This window comes from Microtus pennsylvanicus, chromosome 3 (assembly GCF_037038515.1).
Source record: "Microtus pennsylvanicus isolate mMicPen1 chromosome 3, mMicPen1.hap1, whole genome shotgun sequence".
Lineage (NCBI taxonomy): Eukaryota > Metazoa > Chordata > Mammalia > Rodentia > Cricetidae > Microtus > Microtus pennsylvanicus.
The window spans coordinates 87,830,906-87,851,168 of NC_134581.1; the positions used below are offsets into that span (position 1 = coordinate 87,830,906).

General features: G+C 48.0%; 1 protein-coding gene across 1 annotated transcript in view; it reads left to right on the forward strand.

Annotated features, from left to right (window-relative positions):
• Positions 1-20,263, forward strand: part of Fli1 (Fli-1 proto-oncogene, ETS transcription factor) — a 117,714-nt gene that overhangs the window by 61,139 nt on the left and 36,312 nt on the right. The window contains exons 2-4 of the mRNA XM_075966421.1: positions 4,107-4,318; positions 14,860-15,014; positions 19,270-19,473. Coding sequence (XP_075822536.1) covers positions 4,107-4,318; positions 14,860-15,014; positions 19,270-19,473 — 571 coding nt within the window. The remainder of the gene's footprint in view (positions 1-4,106; positions 4,319-14,859; positions 15,015-19,269; positions 19,474-20,263) is intronic.

A 20,263-nucleotide genomic window follows, 5' to 3' on the forward strand; every position in this document is an offset into this window, starting at 1 on the left:
TTTTTAAGTAACGTTGACTCAACAGGTCTTTTCAAGAATAACCTGTATTTTCTGAATGCAATCATTGTTGTCCCAAGTCTATAGGAGAGGTAAACTTGTTAGAAGCCAGGAATGGTGGTGAACTCCCCCAAGAATGGTGGTGAACTCCCCCAATGATGTTTTTATATCCTGTCTGTTGTGCCAAAGATAGGTGTTACCAACATCTCACCAGAGCGTGATGTTTACTCCTACAAAGAGTTTGAAGAATAAGCAAGGGCTTTGAGTTTAAACATTGAAAACTTTAAAGCTCAAGTAAAGAGCTTCCTAGAACACCCAGTAAGTAGCATCCTTTGCTGATGAGGCAGGGCTGCAGGGAGAGCTGGAATGCCCTGGCACAGTGACTCTCACCTGCCTGCTGCAGCTGCACCTTGGTACCAGCTCTGGCATCTCATTACCCACGGTGACTTCTGTCAGTCTTTAGTGGTGACACAAAGTTCTGCCACCGTCACCTAGCACCAATTTCTTTCTCTGCAATCTCCCAGTCTCCTGTCGCCGTCATTGATGCCCATTATCTCCAAGGCAGTTTGGAGAGGACGCTTCTCCGTCACTGTCCCTCATGGAAGAGGCAGGACACTAAGGGAATGGTCTCTGGCTTGAATGACAAAGGGATTCTGTTTTCATGCAGACATGGCAAGAATGTCCTATACAATTGTAATTTTTCACCTGGGCACTAAATCATGTTGTTTGGGACCCCAACTTCCCAAATATGTTACTGTATTGCTGTTGGCAACTTATCCTAACTAGGTTGACTTTCAGATTCAGTCCAAAAGCCAAACAGGAAGCAAAACAACTTTTTTCTTTATAATCTCTCTTTCTAGCCTCATTCATCTATACAGTCTGTTCTCCACACTAAAGAGAAAGCCCTTTGTCTACCAATGATTGCAAATAGAATCAGTCCCCCTAGTGTGTGTGTGCACATATGCATGTGGAGTGTCTCTGTGTGTGTCTGTGTGTTTGTGTATCTCTGTGTGTATCTGTGTGTCTATATGTCTGTGTGTGCTTGTATATGTGTGTCTGTATATTTATGTGTCTGTTCATCTGTGTGTCTGTGTATATGTATGTGTGTTTTTGTTTGTATATCTGTGTATCTGTGTATATGTCTGTGTGTCTGTGCATATCTGTGTGTCTGTGTTTGTATATCTGTGTGTGTTTGTGTATCTGTGTCTGTGTATCTGTGCGTCTGTCTGAGCATCTGTGTATTTGTGTGTCTTTCTGTGTGTCTGTGTGTCTGTTTATGTTAAAAACTCCAGAAACTCAGGCCATTTTCAGGAAAGTTTGCACTGCTAAAGAAAAAGAGCCCAGTGAAAGCAGTTGGAACTACACAGAGGCTGTAGCGAGAAGTTACAAATCACATGACAGAGAGGGCAGGGCTGAGCTCTTGAAAAGTAAGTGACTGAGCATAGATTTTTCCCTGGTAGAAATACAGAGAGTTCTTGGAGGAAGAATGTCTGGGGAAAGCTGTATTCACAGCCTTGGGAGGAACTGGGTCTGGCCTGATAATAGGCACCAGGGACTGGCGGAGGGAGAGGGTAAGAGCACCGTGGGGGAAGACAGATGTGTGCACATGGAGCTGCCTAGGAACAAGGGTCAGAAGTATGGGGCGTCTGGGGACAAATCAGGGCACTCACTCTCCTCCTGTGACGTTACCTCCTAACTAAAGTCACCTGTGATTGGAGCTATATTTTAAAGGAAATTTTTATTCTAAAATGAATTCCAACTGGTTTCATGCCCTTTCTGCTCTTGCATCCTGTCCCACGATGCCTTGATATGTTTCTTCTTACCGCACACCTCACTTCCTTAAGAAGCCTCAGAAAGTTCTGCCTCCCAAGCCTTAGCTCCCCATTTGTTCCCTGGTGAGAGCTCTTTGCTGTGTGTCCTGGTTGCCCCATCTGTGTGTCCCGCATTTCCTGCTTCTGACCTCCCTGTTTTTAAGGCAGTAATAATGGGGACCAACAGCGCATCCTGTGTCTGCTTCTGCCTCTCAGGTCTCCAAGGTTCTGCTGGAGCTCCCAAGACGGAGCAGTGATTAACCAGGGGCGGAGACTGCTCTCCACAGCAGACACCTGCTTCTGGCATCAAAAGTGGGGCTTGATCTGCATTTTTATTATCGAAGTAGACTGTTGAATCTAGGGTGGTCCCTAAGTCATGGCAAAGATTCATGCTCAGCCCTCTGGAAAGTCATAACTTCATTTTTTTTCAACTTGGAGCTGTGCACTAGATGCCAAGGGAGAAGGTTAAATTTGTTTGGGACACAAATCTAGAGCAGCACCTTCACTGAAATGAAGAGTGGATCTAATAACCAAAATACAAATGGTCCCCAGATCCACAGCCTTCACCTGAACATTACACAGGGCCAGCAGGTGAAAACAGGAGGGTCCCAGCTCACATTAGGTCTGAATGAAAGACAACCAGGCATACAAAGCATATTTGACTTAGAGAACACCATCCAGGCCGAGATATGAATTATGGAGGGAAAGTGGGCAAACCTCAATACTTAAAAGGGTTTCATCATCTATTATTCCATTCTTTGTAAAGGCAGGCTTGCCATAGCAACACATCACAGGCTGAGTGGCTTGAACAACATAAATTTATTTTCTCACAGTTCTCAAAACTGGAAATTCAATGTCAGAGCATCGGCAGGGCTGACTTCCTCTGAGGCTTCTTGTTCTGGCTTACAGATAATCATTTTTTCTATGTCCCTCATGTGGTCAGTCCTCCAACATACAGCCATCCTTGGGGCCTTTGTGTGTCCAAATCTCTTATTATAATGAGAGAGTCAATTGGATGTAGAGCCTGCCTTCATGTTCTCTTTTTTATTTCATCATATCCTTAAAAGCCTTATGGTAGAGCCATAATCTAAGGGGGTTGGTTAGGGCTTTGACGTGTAAATTTGAGAGGCAGTGGAATCCAGGATGAAGCAAGAGTCCAACAGAAGTGTTATTTGAATGCTTATGGTTATCCTTGCTAGTATCTCTGGAGTATTGCTCTGTGCTTAACTTTGCTATAGCTATTTCCCATATATTCCTCTTTTTTACAACTAGATTTCATGTAATAGGATGTGTAGATGTTGAGGCATTTATAGATTGCTACCATTTCTTCTGGAACATGATCAGCTTTTGTCTGTGCCTTCCTTGGCTCTGATGAATGTTGTACTCCAGACCATGACCTTGGATCCCTGTAGCTAACTGTGATTTGGAGTAATTGGGGGCTCTTGTCCCCAAGCTTTGGTGGGCACACAGTCTCTAGGAAGAGTATGCTGCTTTTCTCAATCCACTACCAAAAGCCTCACCTTAACCGGGCGAGGAGACGGTGTGAGCTGGAAGACCACAGTCTCTTTCTGAGACCTTACACTTCCTGCCTCTTCTATACATCTGAGCTTTCTTCTGAGTTATGTAGCTGAAAAACCAACTCTAAGATCTGCAGGGCATGCTCATACCTCATAGCAAGACCTCAGCACACCACTGTGTTCCTTCAAAACACTTGGGCCAGAATTGTCCATTTAATCCACCTAGCAATTTAGCAAAAGAGCTACTCTTGCTTACCTATGAGGACAGTGAAATCAACCTAGCTGAAGTTCTGGCTTCCCTGATTCCCTTGTGTGGCTCAGACCTCGACAGCCTCTCGAGTGGCTCTACCTGGCCTCCCTTGTGAAACGCTCATTTTCATCTCCACCAGCAACTTAACTATCCTACACAGTTAGTAAGCTGTGCTGCTGTCTGTCTGGCAATCAGAGCCCACGCTTGGACCATCTGCTCCACTACTGTGCTCAGCCTCCCTTCTCCGCTTTCTCTTATGAGACTCCTAGCCTGCACACTCAACAAGAGCACCTTTTTTAGGGTTCTTCCATGCCACTGCTCAGACACCTTTCATCCCAAAGACACCTACAAATGAACTCCTTAAACTGGCATAGGGGTAAGCCTGCCCCTGACACCGTGAATCCATCCAACATGGGCAATTGCTGCTTCATGACTGGGCAGTCCCACGTCACTGGGACATCTTTAGGGCAGGGGTGCCATGAGCCTGGGTGAAAAGTGACATTAAATTTGGTCTCTTCTCTCTGCTTGCAGGAGGCTCTGTCGGTGGTGAGTGACGACCAGTCCCTCTTTGATTCAGCATACGGAGCGGCAGCCCATCTCCCCAAGGCAGACATGACTGCTTCGGGGAGTCCTGACTACGGGCAGCCCCACAAAATCAACCCACTGCCACCACAGCAGGAGTGGATCAACCAGCCAGTCAGGGTCAACGTCAAGCGGGAGTATGACCACATGAATGGATCTCGGTAAGCCTGCCAGAGCTGACCTTCATGCCGCTGGGGAAGCCTGAGGACAGGTCCCCCCAGGCCGCCCCTGCAGACAGATCTGCACGAAGTAGCAGATGGCACTCTGGGCTGACCTGGGAGTGTGTGTCATCTCCTTGTCCGTTGTGGCAAGTGAGGTCTCTGAGTGGGACAAGATCAGGAAGCCAGTCTGGCTCTCAGGGTCCAGGTGTAGCCCACAGAAGCCAAGTTGGGGATCAGGCCCTAAGACCCCATGGCAGATACTCAGAAATGCATGTTTAGTGTCAGGCTCTGGGCCAAGTCCGGCCCCTCTGGAGAAGTAACAGAGTAAGGTGCCCTTCCTGTGTCATTGAGGATGCTTACCCTCTCTGGGCACGACTCACAAGAGTGAAGATGACCCAACCATTCTTCTAGTGAAAGTGCAGAAGTGGTAAGGAAGATGGATGCGTGCAGGAAGCAAGCCTCGTACGTCGGAAGTGCGTGGGAGGGGCGTTAGGGAAGGTGTCTGGGCCAGGTAGGGCTTCACTTATGGAATGGGGAGGAGAATCCAGAGACAGGCAAATTACCGAAGAAAGAAGCACAAACCCGTGGACAGTTGGCCCAGGCTTCAGGACCTGCCTCTACATTTTGGCTAAGCTGTCTAAATCCATCTGAGTAGCACCTTCATCTTGTCTAAACCAGAGCCAGGACACCTGTCTTTTCAAAGGTTTAGTGAGTGTGCTGTCATAGGGAAAGGAGCAGGGCGGTGTCTGTGACTCCAAAGTACCCAACAATGTCGGTGACCACTGTATACAGAGACACAAAGGGGAACCTTTAGCCTTCTTCATTGCCTGATAATTCCCAGTGGATTCCCAGGTAATCCACTCACCCTGTAGCAAAGGGACAAGAAATGAAAAAAAAAGAAAGAGAGAGAGAAAAGGCCTTGGCAGATAGGGTGAGAAGCCAGCCCATTCCATAGGCTGAGGCTGGCCTTCAGTACTGGCATGACACCAAACAGCCTCAGAGCCATGAGTTGGGGCTGATGAGGTAACTAACAATCGTTGTCTGCAGGATTGGGGACAGGAGAGGCAGAAAGATAAGAAGCTTCTAAAATAGCCCAGATTTTAAAAAAATCAAAGTTCTGGGTTAGGGTGACAGCAATGATTACAGAAATCGAGGAGAGACGCATAAGAGGCAGATCAAAGGGGCAATTACCAGAGTTTACACTTAATTAACAGTGGAGCAAATCAGGTGAGAGAAAAGAACAGAGGCTGCTGGGTCTGGACATTTGAAACGGGGGTGCAGTCAGCAGCCCCAGGCAGGTGGGGAGAGGTGGTACCTCGGGGGACATCGCTATGTCCTTTAGGAACCTCTCTGAACAAGTGGTATGACCTCTAGATGAAAATGTCTCCTGGGTTTTGGAAGCCAAAGCCCATAGGATTTGATGCTGGAATTGGGGCTTAGGTATCAACTCCAGGAGGCTTAACTGTGAAAGTGAGTCACGGAAGGCGGGAGCGGGCAGAGGGGGAGTTCCTCCTTGTAGCTGTCTCTGAGCTGCCTTCCAGAATCCTCAGTCCTGCTACCCTTCTATCCCATTTAACTAAAACCAGGAAGTGAAACCTCGGCCACCCTTCCAGGGCGCAGAGTCTCTGAGCTTGCGGCCCTCCATAGTGCTTCTCTTTGCAGAATGGTGATTATGCCATGATTCCTGTAGGTCCTGTCTCAGAGTACAGTTTATCAAGTACCTTTATCCACAGTCTTGTGTCGCTTGCTCCCTGCCACTCTCCTAGGAGGCCAATATTCTAACCTTGTGACTATGTAGAAAGGAAGCCAAAAGAGACCATGCTGCCACCAGTCCAGGCTTTCTGGTTCCTCGGGCGTCTTCCTGCTACTTACTCCCTCTCCGCCTGTGCGTCATCGTCCCACACTATGATCCCATTCTGCCAGCACCCTCTGGTGATGAAGCCAGGACAGAAATGTCTCCCAATCTGCCTAGGTCACAGGGTGCTCCTGCTCCTTATTGAAAACCCAGATCCCAATATTGGAGCGTCCATGGTCTTGTTGCAGCCTGATTCAAACTACTAGTGTCTGCCAAGCCTATAGCTTGGGCAGAGGCACCCCACGCCCCCTTTTCCCCTTACCTTCCCATGGTCTAGTCTCCCAACAGGCAACAGTGAAGGTCAGCCTTTCATAAGAATAACCTTCTTTCTCAAAACCCTTCAGCATCTTATAACAGAACCTAAAGTCCTTAGCCGAGTCCCACCGCCTGCCCCATATTCTCCCTGGCTCCATTCCTCCCTTCCTCTCCCCCATCACACAAGACTCCAGCTGTTCCTGGATACCCTAGCGCACCACTACCTTAGCTTATCTTCCCCAGAGTCCTTCTTTTCCAGAACGTTCCTACTTCATTTATACATATGGTTCTCTCTGGCCTTTGCCTGACAGTCCCCCAACCTAAAACAGAATAGAGTTCTTGTCTCCACCCTGACTAGCATGTGGGCAGGGAGCAGAGCTCCTGTAGATTTTAAGGAAAAGGCTAAGTGAGGCACAGGAAAGCGGGCCAAAGTTAGATTGCCTCTTCAAGGTCATGTCGTGTAGGTAGAGGTTGGGTCTCCCTTTCCTGAAACAACTTGGCATGTGTTTCAGATTCTCTCAGATTCTGCAATGCTTCCACACATAGCGAGATATCTTACAGATGGGGACACAGGCTAAACCTGATAGTCACGGCTGCACCTGTGCTCACTGCCCAGCAGTGAAGTTAGAGTCCTGTGTATTTGCTGTTGGACTGTTGTTTCTCTGGTAAGATCAGGCAAGGGATTTTCTGCTTATGGCCTCATGCTGATACCCAAACTTCTCAGACTTTAGAGCATTTGAGGAACAGATTCCCTATGGCAGACTTCCCACTGGTATCAATGCCCAGGCTGAGTTAGCCTGTGGATTTGAAGCACGGATGGGTGCTAAGAAGTCAGCATCTCTAAGCCCACTGTCCCCTTCCCTGCTTCCTGAGGACTCCTGGACCCTCCAGGATAGTGTTACAAAGCTCAGAAAATCCTGCAAGTAAACAGACTTTCCGGACCCACTTTTTGGGGTCTTACCTGGCTTTGATCACACAGACGCCGGCTAGAGGAAGCCTGTCTAAGTGCCTCATAAGCTGGGTGAATTTTTCCCTGGCTTTGGTTGTACAAAGTAACATCAACTGGTCCCCCTTGTTCTGACTTAGCAGGTAACAGAGGAGGTTCTGAACGGCTGAAATCGTCTCATGTCTTCTTCAGAAGCAAAGGTCTAGTAAACTTCGAGGCAGCTAGGTAGGCACAGCCATGGTCTGCGCCTAATCATATCCTCAAAGCACTCACATGAAGGACGGTAGGAAACCAGGGTCAGGGACTGTCAGAAAGATGCTTTTATTTAAGAGAAGACCATGCCTGGCCTTGACTTATTATTACTTAACTATGCGAAAGAGATGGCACATAAAGACACCGGGCTTGGTGGCTTGCACCTGTAATCCCAGTGGTTGAGGACATTGGACACACAGCCTGGCCTACTGGGAAAGATGCAGATTCTACATCACAAAATGGTAAATGACTCCCGAGGAACGACACCCAAAGTTGTCCTTTGATCTCCAGAGGCATGCGCAGTAGCACAGAAACGCATGCATATACAGGTACATACAGTACACACACACACACAGAGAGAGAGAGAGAGAGAGAGAGAGAGAGAGAGAGAGAGAGAGAGAGAGGACAAGAAATGAGATGAATACACAGATGATAGTCCATTTAAATTACCCACCCTGAACACTGCACTTCTCCATCAACAGTACTTGGTTTGTCGCATATTGTGCTTATATTTACCCCCTTACCCTCTGTTATTCCATTTGCTTTCCCTCCGAACCCCTCCACCAGAAGAAGCAGTGTCTTGTGGGCACCTCCTCTATCAGTGAATGAAGGCTGAAGGGTCCAGACTTTCACCAGTATCCACTGCTGCTGTGTGCTTGTGATTTCAATAGCCATGCTGTATCTGTGTGTCAGCATTTTACGGCAGGCCTTCTCCCTATCCCTCAGCTCTTCATCCCATCTTAGCATTCTGTACGCTTGGCACGTGTAAGCTATAGATGTCCCACTTAAAGGAGTCAAGAGCTCAGCAGTCACTTCTCAGCACTTGAGGAGATATGAGTCTTGCACTAACAGTCATTCTCGGTACAAAACTTTTCTGTTCTAGACTGGGAGCAGCACAAGTCTATGGATATAAACACAGATATTTAAATTGGACAACATGGTCATTTAGGGAAACAACAACCTTATGTTCTTATTGGGTCCATTATCCCACCAGCCACAGGTTTTTGACCAGGTTGATGGTACCAGATATGTGTCTCTTGTCAGGCAGTAGGCTTGCAATCACAGCGTGACTGTTACCCACCGTAGAGTCATGCCACTATCGTATCAGTGGGCACATAGTGCCTGACCAGTCATATTGCACAGCAAGCATGACTCATAGCAGAATGAGACCACTGATACCTGTTCTCCCCCAAGAGCCTGCCTAGAGCCTTCTACCAACACAAACGCCAGCCAGCAGGGAGAAAATTCCTCACTCAATTCTAGCTCGATTTCTTTGTGCCCTGTGACCAAAACAAGCGCCATATTCAGCAATAGGGTCGTACCTTCCATTTCTGGGGGGTACCAAGACCTGTATACGATTTGGTCATTTTCAGAAAGCCCGTTTATGATAACACAAACTGTAGGGGAGGGCCAGTGAGATTGTTTAGTGGGTAAAAGCACCTGCCACCATGCCTGAAGACCTGAGTTCTGCCCCCAGAACATGGTAGAATGAGAGAACCAACTCCTTCCGCTTGCCCTCTGGTTTCCATACCCGTGCCATGGCATGTGTACATCCATACATGGATATATACACATGCACGGCCACACAAAATAAGCTTTTAGATGTAGAGGGCTGATGGGACAGGCCTGCGTCTGTCACCTAGAACTCTAATGCAGTATTCACTCACTAGCCCTGAGCACTGGCACTGTGGCTAGACTGTGAATGAGATGAGCTATGATGTAATATACACAATGGATTTAAAAGTTGTAGTATGATCAAATGCATGACGTCTAGGTGGCTGTCGGTGAATCAATCATCTGTTGTTATATTAATATAACAATGCATTTACTCCATTTACCCTATTATTACTACTCATTTCACCATCTTAGATTCGTTTATTTATTTATGTGCATGAGTACTTGCATTTGTGTGTGTGTGTGTGTGTGTGTGTGTGTGTGTGTGTGTGTGTGTGCCATGTGGATGGATGCCTTGTGCTTGTGGAGGTCAGAAGAGGGCATCAGATCCCTCGGAATTGGAGTTAGAGAGGTTGTGAGTCACCATGTGGTCCTCTGCAGGAACAAGTGCCCTTAGCTGCTGAGCCATCTCTCCAGTCTCTCATATATATAATTTTAAAAAAAACTCAGCTAAAAGTAAGGTGAAAACAACACATGTGACCCAAACACGTAACTCACAATCTACTTGGATTGGACTGCGCTGGGGCAGAATGTTTCCAACTGCCCAGTGATTCACAGGGCATCCATCCCTCCCAGGTTCCTTGAGAAGTGTGGGTTTCTGAGTTACTTCTTTCTGCTAATTGGAAGCTCCATAGATGTTTGAGTCTTTGACGGGAAGGAGGTATCCATGTCTCTGAAGCTGCAATACCCTCTTGCCTTTTATCGTAGCAGCAAGCCGTCTGGACCAGGGTCAAAGGGTCTTGTGAAGGGGCTGAGATAGAGCTGAGGCATCAGAGATCGTCTGGGTTGTCTGAGTTGTGGGAGGTTTCCTCTGTCTCCCTTCCTATTTTCCTGTTGTGGTTGAATCTGGTTCTCTGGGTTGCCCTCCAAAGAGCACAGCCCATAGGTTCTGTGTTGGATAGAAACTTGATCCAAGCTGTGGTCTGCAAATAACTCTCAGCTGTATCCTGTCTCGACCAGGGGAACTGGAGAAATCAGTGCATGAAGGAAATACTATCAGTTCAAGGGGGAGCAAACACAAGAACTTGGTTTAGGTACCTAGCATTCAGGATCTGAACTCAGCATCACTTGCTCTGAGACATCCTGCAGAGACCAGCATCATCAGGAGGCATGGAACACCCAGAGAAGCCTGTTCCACACTCAGAAAAATGAGCCTCCTTCACTCTGTCACTTGCAGCTCTCTGGCACCTTCCTGCATTTCTAAATTCTAAACCTTGCACGGGCAGATAGGGCACATGCCACCTGTGTGGAAAGCCAGGGTGGTGGGGGCTTTGTGTGTAGTTTTTGTTTTGCTTCTTTTCTTGAAACTACACTTTCTTACCAAAAGCAATCAATCACCTCCACACATGGATCCCACAGAAACCCTAAAGGCAGCCCAGATCCCTCAGGTGTGCAATGGGCATGCTACATGAAAGACACGCGGATAGACTCTAATGCAACCACGTGGCTCAGGGAGCCGGGCAAGGCTTTGTGGGTATTGGGTGGCCCTTGACTGTCAGCAGATCTGTGATCTGACAATACACCATGTGTCCAGGTGCTCTCAGTGAAATAGGATATCGGGGACCCCTTTCCCTCCTCTTAGGAGCTCACACCTCGTTCCATATTGCTTAAAACTCTGAAGGCACTTTTGTGAACCGCTGGCAGCCTTTTTAAAGTAGTGTTCAATAAACACACAGAAACAGAAACGTCTGCCTAGGATAGTTATGTCATATTGGTGTGACCTTCCGTCTACGGCCTTTGCTAGCGCTGAGGTGGAGATGCTCAGAGTTAAACTCTCAAGCCATCACTTCCTCCCTGCTCTATTGTGGCAGCCTCAAGGCCTCTTGTCACCTGCCCCAGCTCAGTCAGCTGCCTGTGGGCCCCAAGCCCTTGCTTGCTCTAAGTGCAGGTCTCAATACAAATTAGCAGACGCCGTATGGACAAAATGAATGGCCAAACCTCTTCCCTCTCCAGGGCTCCCCACCTCCCCCTCTCTTGTTTTCCTCAAGCCCTCTTCACAGGCGACAGCTGCCTCATTAAAGAGCAGCCTTTATGTTAGACTTCACCTGGACAGGCAGTGGTCACCAGACGCATGACTGTGCCGTCTGGTTGAGGCAAAGAGGATGGAAGTGAACCTGGCAGGCAAGTGCCCAAGTCAGCGAGGTATGGTTTCCTCCTTTCCCACCCTGAGCCAGAGTAGAATAGTCAGGCTCTGAGAGGACAAATGTCCCAGGTGGGTGTCAAAACTTTTCTCTAAGAAAGTCCCTTTGCAGGCCCTGATGGTAACTGTCTGAGACAAAGAAAGGGGCCTTATTCCAAAGAAGGCCAGGGAGGGGTAGCCAGGCAGGTAGCAGGCCTCTTGGGGACAGCAGGAAGAAGGCTGGAGGAGGGGCGACAGCTAGGATTTCTGTGGGTTAGCAAATGGAGTGCCACTCGCTGGTCAGCTAGACACTGCCAGCCATGGAACCCAGGGACCCGCTCCTCTGCCTCTGCTTCCTGGCCATGCCCAGGGCATGCCCGCCATTGCTCACTATCAGGCGAGCTTTTTTTCGTGCCTCATCTTTTCTTCTTCTTTTTCATCTTTTTTTTTTTTTAGCTCTGCAGAGTGGGGACAACTTTGCCACCCATACCCACTGTGCACAGCTCCAAATCACAAAGGCCATTAATTTGGGCACTTCTCAGGTTCTAACCTCTGCCTGGCAAGAAGCCAATTTTAAATTCTGAAATTCCAAGGCTCAACTCCTAAGAAAAATAGCATTTTAAAGTTCTCCCCGATATCCATTAAAATTAATAAAGGGAGGCTTCGGAAAAGGCATCTCTTCTTCTGCTACCACTGAACCTGGCTGTCTGGCTCTGGGCACCCTGCACAGGAAGCGTGTGTGTGCTGTTCATCCTCCCCACCGCCACCTCCGCCAGCCAATGAAAACCCCACCATCTTGGTTTCAGGCCAACTTAATTCTTCAGGCTTCTCTGGCATTTGGATGGTTTCTCATCTAACAAGAATCTGGGGAAGACAACAAGACTGTGGTGGTATGAGCTCGTGTGTGTGTGTGTGTGTGTGTTAGCATATACATGCATATCTGTGATGGAGAGTGTACATTTATAGAACTATATGTGTGTGATAGCCTACAATTGTGTAAATGCATATATTGTATACATATAGGTAGTAGAGTGTATATAATATGTGTTTTATATGCTAGAGTATGTGTGACTGTATGGATGTGTATATGGGATATATGTGTGCATATTTGTATTGTGTGTATAGGTATATGATGGGCCATGCATATGTGTATATGTGTGTATATGTGTGTTTATGTGTACTATGTGAAGTAGCATGTATGTGCACAGATGTATGAACATGTGTATATGTAGTGGAGTATATGGTTATGTAGGACATGTTGGCATTGTGCACGTAGTATGTGTGGTAAAGTGTGTAGAGTGCAGCAAGTTGTCTGCGTGTGTGTACATATGCAGTAAAGTTAGAGTCTGAATGTTTTCATTATGTGTGTGTATGCCGTGGGCGGCGAAATGTGTGTGTGTGAGAGTGTATGCATGCTAGCGCATAGTTTTCCTGGGGGGTGGGGCAGGGTGCTCGGGCCAGCTCAGCTTAGACACAGGCACCCTGGTCTGACTGGGGCTGCTTCATCTCAAGCCAAGTCCTTCAGCGGCAGAAGCCAAAGGGCCGAGCGCTGGTGAAAAGCCCCGACGTGCTACTGCCTCCCCTCCGACTGCCATGGGGACATTAAACCTTCAACAATCTGGGACTCTGACGGCTGGTTCTTGGTTCTCTGCCTGGAAAAACAGTAGGCAAATAGTAAAACCTTAAATTCTAACATATGTAAGTTATACATCTTATTTTCATTTTCAGCCCATGTTCTCCCCGGTAAGACATCAGGAAAAAATTACCGTCTGCCTTCTAATATCTCAGTGGAGCATTTATCTCCCAGCCATGATAAGTGATCTGCAATATTTTTTTCCTTTCAGATTAAGAAACAAATTCATTTAATTTTCTTTATTGAATGTGCTCAGGCCTCCCCGCGCTGCCTGACTCTCAGGATCCCTGGACTGCTCCCCTTCCTTCTGGGTTGGTGACTGTACTCCTGACTGTGGGGATGGGTGGCTCCCCAGCACTCCTTAGGGGCTCTCACTCCATTTCTACCCACTGCAGAAGACCGAGCAGAGTGACTGGAGACAGCAGCCAGGCCAGGGGATAAGGAAGAGGTTAGCGTGCCCAGCTGGCGGACTGTAATCTAGACCTTGTCTGATCTCCTCAGTTTGAAGGCTGGGTTTGGTGCTCTCAAGAGAACTGGTCACCTCCCAGGATGATGCTTGCTGCCCGGCATTATCGTACCACAACAGCCCCCATTGCACCTTCTAGGAGTCTGCTATGGTTCTGCTTCTTGGAAGGACTGAGCGACAGCTGGGCAGGTTGGGATGGCATCTCTCCTGGCATGCTGAGAGCGTCATGATGTTATACTGAAGGTCACTGGAGATCCGTAGAGTGTTCTGTGTGTACTCAGCTGCATCCGCTGACCACAGGGGGTCTGTCAGCCTAGCACCCCAGTCCATTGCTCAGTGCCATTTGCTGCAAATATCAGATGCTAACTGGGCTGTGTTGTTTCAGTCCAAGACGGGTGATGTGTTTTCTCCCTTATGCACGTCCCTGTTGCTTCTCCTGGGAACCGATTGCTCAGGCCTGTAAAACGCTAAGAGTCATTACAGATCAGGAAGGCAGTCGTGGGTTCTGTTCTTCTTCCTTGCATCGCCAAACTCTTCTACATGTGGGCTTTAGTTGAGAAGGTTAACCCTGGGAACTGAGTCCCGCATCCATCTTTACTAGCTGTGCAGTTCTTCCAGTCACCACACCTTTCCGTTGTGGTATCCATAGAGGGGATGTAGTAACCCTTGCTCCACAGATCTGGAAGGATTATGGGGAAATTCAGACAAAGCAAACGGTATGAATATGCATTAAAATGGTATGTGTACAATAGCAAGTGATGGCACTATCTCAAGAAATGGCAATGACAAGACACAGGACACACTGACCATCTCATACTGTGGTCGGTCCTGTAACTGAGAAAGACATAAAGTGACCGTGGAGAGGGCCTGTCCTTCTCTCTCTCTCTCTCTCTTTTTTTTTTGTGATTTTCGAGACAGGGTTTCTCCGTAGTTTTTTTGGTTCCTGTCCTGGAACTAGCTCTTGTAGACCAGGCTGGCCTCAAACTCACAGAGATCCGCCTGCCTCTGCCTCCCGAGTGCTGGGATTAAAGGCATGCGCCACCACCGCCCGGCTCTGTCCTTCTCTTAAAAGGACTAGTGAAACGTGGGAAGGGCTGGTCACTGGTGATCTGGTTGAAACTGGACATGGCAGACAGATTGGGAGGGCTGCGAGCCACTGAAATGCGTTCAACCAGGAGGTCCTGTGCTTATGACAGATTCAGGCTGGGTTTTGCATGGAGGACAGTCGTCATTATCATCATTATCCCTTGGGTGTGTCTAAGTGACTGGCAAACCCTGCTGAAGCTAGAGTGAGATGTCCCCGTGGTGACGATTCCTGACCTTTGTCTCCTCTCACCCCAGGGAGTCTCCAGTGGACTGCAGTGTCAGCAAATGCAACAAGCTGGTGGGCGGAGCCGAAACCAACCCCATGAACTATAATAGCTACATGGATGAGAAGAACGGCCCCCCTCCTCCCAACATGACCACCAACGAACGGAGAGTCATTGTGCCTGCAGGTACCTTGGGAACTATCTGCCTAGCTAGTGCCCACGTTGCCATTTCTCCGGCACTGCAGGGGAGGGCTAGGCGTGTCCCTTGGAACATGGAAACCCTACCCAGCTTCCTCGTCTTTAGGGAAATACAAACCAGGGAACGTTGTTCATCCCTCCAGACTCTCTAGCTACCAACCAAGGCATGATCTCAAATGTCACTAGAACCCTGGCACGCAGATCCCAGAAGCCCCACTCTCAGATCATAGCACAAGGCAGATTTGCCATGAGTGGCCTATTACCCCAGCATGAAACCTACCCAGAGAGGAGAACGGGGCGGCCTCACACCCGCCATTCCTTCCTGTAAGGAGTGCAGCTCTCCGTGTCCACCCTTCCCTCAGGCGTGTACTCCCTGGCCTCTGCTAGGTTCCACCTTCCCAAAATTACAGCCAGCTCTTTCAGTTTTAAAATAGAAATAACTATATTTAACAAACGGAACGCCTCCACGTGTGTGCCACAAGTTATATCATTATGTAGAAATAGCCTCTTTTTTTCCCCCTAGGTATTGGTGCTGTTGGTTATGGGAGAGAGGGGGGCTATTGTTAAATCCTCCCACCTATTGGATGGATGTTACCTGGGCCAACTTCAGTGTACTCTGCAGCCTGGACATGGAGGGAATTTGAAAATTGCCACTTTAGAGTGGGTGCCAGGTGGAAGGGGCAAAATGTCCAGAGCTTGAACGAAGTGAATTACAGGGCGGGGGCTAAAGCTAATCTTACCGAAATAACTTCCCCGGAGAGGCTGGCTTCCTCCATTTGTAAATGTGTAGAGGCAGTCTTGTCTTAGAGCACTTAGTTATCTCTGTGGGAGTTTGGAGGATTTGTCTGTCAGATTGAAGGATGATTTTGTGACGGGCACATCTTTCCTCTGTCCCGAGTGTTTGCTGCCATGGAAGCTGTGACAGCTTTCCTCAGAGTGACAGCCACATTTCTGAGTTCTGGGTTAAATTCCCCACAGCAGAGGGTGTAGAAGATACTGGAATCCAGGCAGAGGAGGAAGGGGTGTTGTTCTGCAGTTCATAGAATTAAAAGCTGCCTGGGCTGCATCTTCTTCAAGCTTGGGAGCTGATTGCAAGGAGAGCTCCACCTGTTTTATTTATCTGTTCACTGAGTAGCACAGGCTGTCCTAGAACTCTCTGTGTAAGCCAGGCAGGACCTCTCAGCGGTCCTCCACCCCCCCCCCCCCCCGCCTCCCGAGTCCTGGGGCTAGCTGCAGGTGTGTGCCATCTCCGCCTCGCCAGGAGAGCTTCATGTAGCAGGGTTTCACAGGTGCCAGGTATAACGTAGATGGCTTCCTCTACTACAATGTCACATGGTTTGGTGTGTCACCACCCTTGGTAGACAGGCTGGTGACAATGAGCCCAGGGGGTCTCCTCCCTGCTTACAGACAGGAAAATCATACCGAAGCAAACATGGTGTGAACTCTCTCCACACCACAAGACAGGTCAGGCATTTGCTATCAAAATCTCCTGCTCCAACCTCAGCACAGGAAGGAAATCTTGAGGGGAAGAACCATTGGGGGCTTGGAGATTGCCTTAGAACCAGTCTATTGTCACCCTCTTGTTTGGGTTGTCATAAGGAAGTGAATATGGGAAGAAGGATGGGGGACCAGGCTGCTCTACTCTTTAAAATGTGTCAAAATGCTTTTCAGGGGATTGGCAAAGGTTGGTCTTCAGTGGACTGGCTTAACCAAGGCAGTAAAAGAGAAAATAACGTGAATTCTTATCAAGCTGTTTCAAAACATTTGGCATAATGAATTCAAGAGCCCAGATCTGCTGGGTTGTTCCCCCACTGGCTAGATCTGTAAGCATTACCCTTACACAGTTTGGCTTCCTCCAGGTCAGCATCCTGGACACAAGGGAAAGTCTCCTTTGGGCAAGTCCACAAATCAAGGCAATAAAACATTAGTGGAACAACCGATTGAATTTATGATGGGATTTTAGGACAAGTATAAATGAGGACTCTAGTTAATCACCATTTCCACATCGAGATGGGAAGGAACAAGGGCCAAATCATCCAGGAAATACATTTGGAAGAGTTTAGCATGATCCAGAGTGGAAGATTTATAATTCGTAGTGCTGGAGAGGGAGAGAATTAACATTGTGATCGAGCCCAATGCGAAGAGAGGAAACAATAAAATAAATAAAATATAGGGCATAAAATTGAATGTGCAGTCTTGGATTGTACAAGTCAGGAACTAGGAGACACTACAGATGAAATAATATAGTCCAACTCCCTCTGGGGTCCCCTTCTTTAGAATTCTGAGCTTTCCACCTACCCACAGCCCTTGCTTGGTTTGAAAAGTAAAGGTATAAGAACAAAGCCAGAAGTTTATCTGAAGGACACAAGTACTCACATGTCCAAGGGGGCTGGAGGCAGAGGAATTCTTGGTTCTGCACAGGGCTTTACAGTCCCAAATGAGTTCAGGCAGGATCCTGACATAACGAGACTGAGGGATCACAAGGGATCTGCTTCTCCAACTACGTGACGTCTTTTGAAGACTTCTATGTGGAAGCCCAGCAGTAGTTCCTAAGGCAAAACTTCCATGACTCCCTATTCATCTATAAAATGGGTATAACAAAACCATTCTGTAGATTCACTTGGTAGAAAAGCTGGGACAGATAGAGAGCTGGCCTGTGGCAGGATCTCACAGTTGTGTCATCACTAGGTAGGTACACCCTGGATTCTTGGTATGGCATGTGGGAGCTGTCACATATGACTCCCAAGCTTTGTTCTGGGCTCCCTTTCAACCTCTCAAGGATTTCTCTTACAACCCGTAGTGATTCCGGCACCTGGTTTCCTCCCCACTGCCAATGCTGACCATTGAGAGCCTACTTCTCTTGTGCCCAGAGCTTTTTCAGGCCCTAGAATGAGAGGAATGTGAGTTGGTTAGAAAGGAGCACAAGTTTTCCTGCTAACTAAGCATGCTAGATGAAGCAGGCCAAGCAGAAAAGCAGAAACTGGGAGCAACCAGCTGCCCTGCAAAAAAATACCATCTCTTCTCCAGGAACCCTCCTCCCCTGACTCTCCAAATTCACCCCAGACCCTTCTACCCAAGGCTCCATGAACTGCCAACAAAAACTCACTTCTTACTTATTGCTTTAGTGCCTATATTTCATAGTGGTAGATGTGTGTGTGCGCACATGTGTGTGTGTGTGTGTGTGTGTGTGTGTGTGTGTGTGTGTGTGTGTGTGTTTGGGGGGGGCACTCGGTAGCACAGGGTGCCTCAAATGCATAATCCTCCTGCCTCAGTTTCTCGAGTGTTGGGGTTACTGGTATGCACCACCGTGTCCGTGGAAGCCTGGCACTTGTAACATCTCCCACCTGAGACAGTTGCTACTTCAGGAAAAGATGAGAGAGAAAGGAAAGAAAGGGAAAAGGCGAGTGAGAACAGAGGCCTTGGTCCTGTGTTATTCTCGCTCATTCACGGTTAAAGAGGCTTCTGTCTATAGCCCCATTTGTCATCTATGAGTATTTACATATCCTGAAAATGTTTAGGGATGGTCTGCTAGAAATCTTAACACAGCTATGCCCTGGAAGAAGGAAGCCCAGCTTAGGTTTATGTCAAACAATAGCATCATTGGGTTTCCCAGCTGCCCAGATGGAGCTGCAGGGAAAGCATGAGCGTACATATTTCTCTTCTATAGGCATCTGAGAGACCAGTGCGCCTCCTTGCACTCATTAATATTCTTAAGACACAGATGGCTCCCCTTTCCAGAGGCATTGGTCACTGGGCCTGAGGGATTGTTTATTTTCATTTTGATGCCATGATTTCTTAGGTCAAGGTCTCAGTTGCCCTCCAAAAATTTTAAAAAGCATCCTGTCAGGGTATATGTTGAGGTAACTAAGAACCTAACTAAGAACCTGTCCCAGTGCTAAGTGATTCAGGCATTGCCAGATGGGGGTGGAGCCAGATGGGGTGTTCTGAGGGGGACCATCTGGAAGGGAGGTGAGGGGTGAGGGAGAAAAGAGAGAAGTATAAGAGGGAAAGACAAGGGGAGAAAAAAAGATACAGTGAACAGGGGGAGAGAAAAGGGAAAACAGATGAGGAAACGGGAGATGGAAGAAGAGAGGAGATCTAGTAGAGAGAAGATAAACGAGAAGAAGAGAGAGGAAGAGGAAAGTGGGACCCAAGAGGAGAGAGAGGGAAGAACTGGAGATGGGGTAGCCTCGGCTGCCGGAGGCAGGCATTCACGCTAATGTTTTTCATCTCTCCTCTGCAGACCCCACACTGTGGACACAGGAACACGTCCGGCAGTGGCTGGAGTGGGCCATAAAGGAATATGGCTTGATGGAGATCGACACCTCCTTATTCCAAACCATGGATGGCAAGGAACTGTGTAAAATGAACAAGGAGGACTTCCTCCGAGCCACCTCCGTCTACAACACAGAAGTGCTATTGTCACATCTCAATTACCTCAGGGAAAGTAAGTGGACCACGTGCTCTCCGGCTTGCGGGAGGTCCCGTGGGGTCCCCAGGAGCCAGCCCAGGGGAGGAGGTGCACACTTTTACACCAGTCACAGAGGACATATGCCAAGAAGCAGCATCCTCACTATAGGAACCTCACCAAGGTCGCATGGGTTCCTACAAATCCCACAGGGAAAGACCCAATCCAGGAGTGTCAAGGGAAGCAAATCAAAAATAGAAAAACAAACAAACAAACAAATAAAAACAGGGAGGATGACACCAGAGACTAGGCTCTGGGAAGATATCTCTTCCAGAACCTTGAGCTACCCAAAACTGCAGAGATAGAGTTTCTGGTTGGAGGTTTTCTGAGGAAACAGAGTTCTTACTGGAAATTCTGAACATAGATATGGAATATATGGAATCTAAGATTGTGGGAGCTCCCATCCTATCAATCATTTTGATTCCCCTCCCTACCCTACAGGGCAGCCTCCCCCACTGTCACAAAACAAGCTTGTTGGCATGGGTTTATTAAGAGACACCGGAAACCTTCCCAGAACAACCTTCACAGTAGAGAGAATGTTGGGGGAGGCAAAGCTTAGTAAAGAAAGAGTGACCCAATAGGAGGCTCCCTAGTACCAAGTACCCACCAGTTCCATGGGGATTTCAACAGACATGGAATGGGATTTCTTTGGATTTACTAGTGACCGCAGCCTTAACTCTCTATCAGAAATCCCTGCCAGGCGCTGTCCCCATGCTAGCTCCAAGTGTTGAAGGTCTGCTCAGGGGTCTGCAAAGATGAGCTGAAGCCA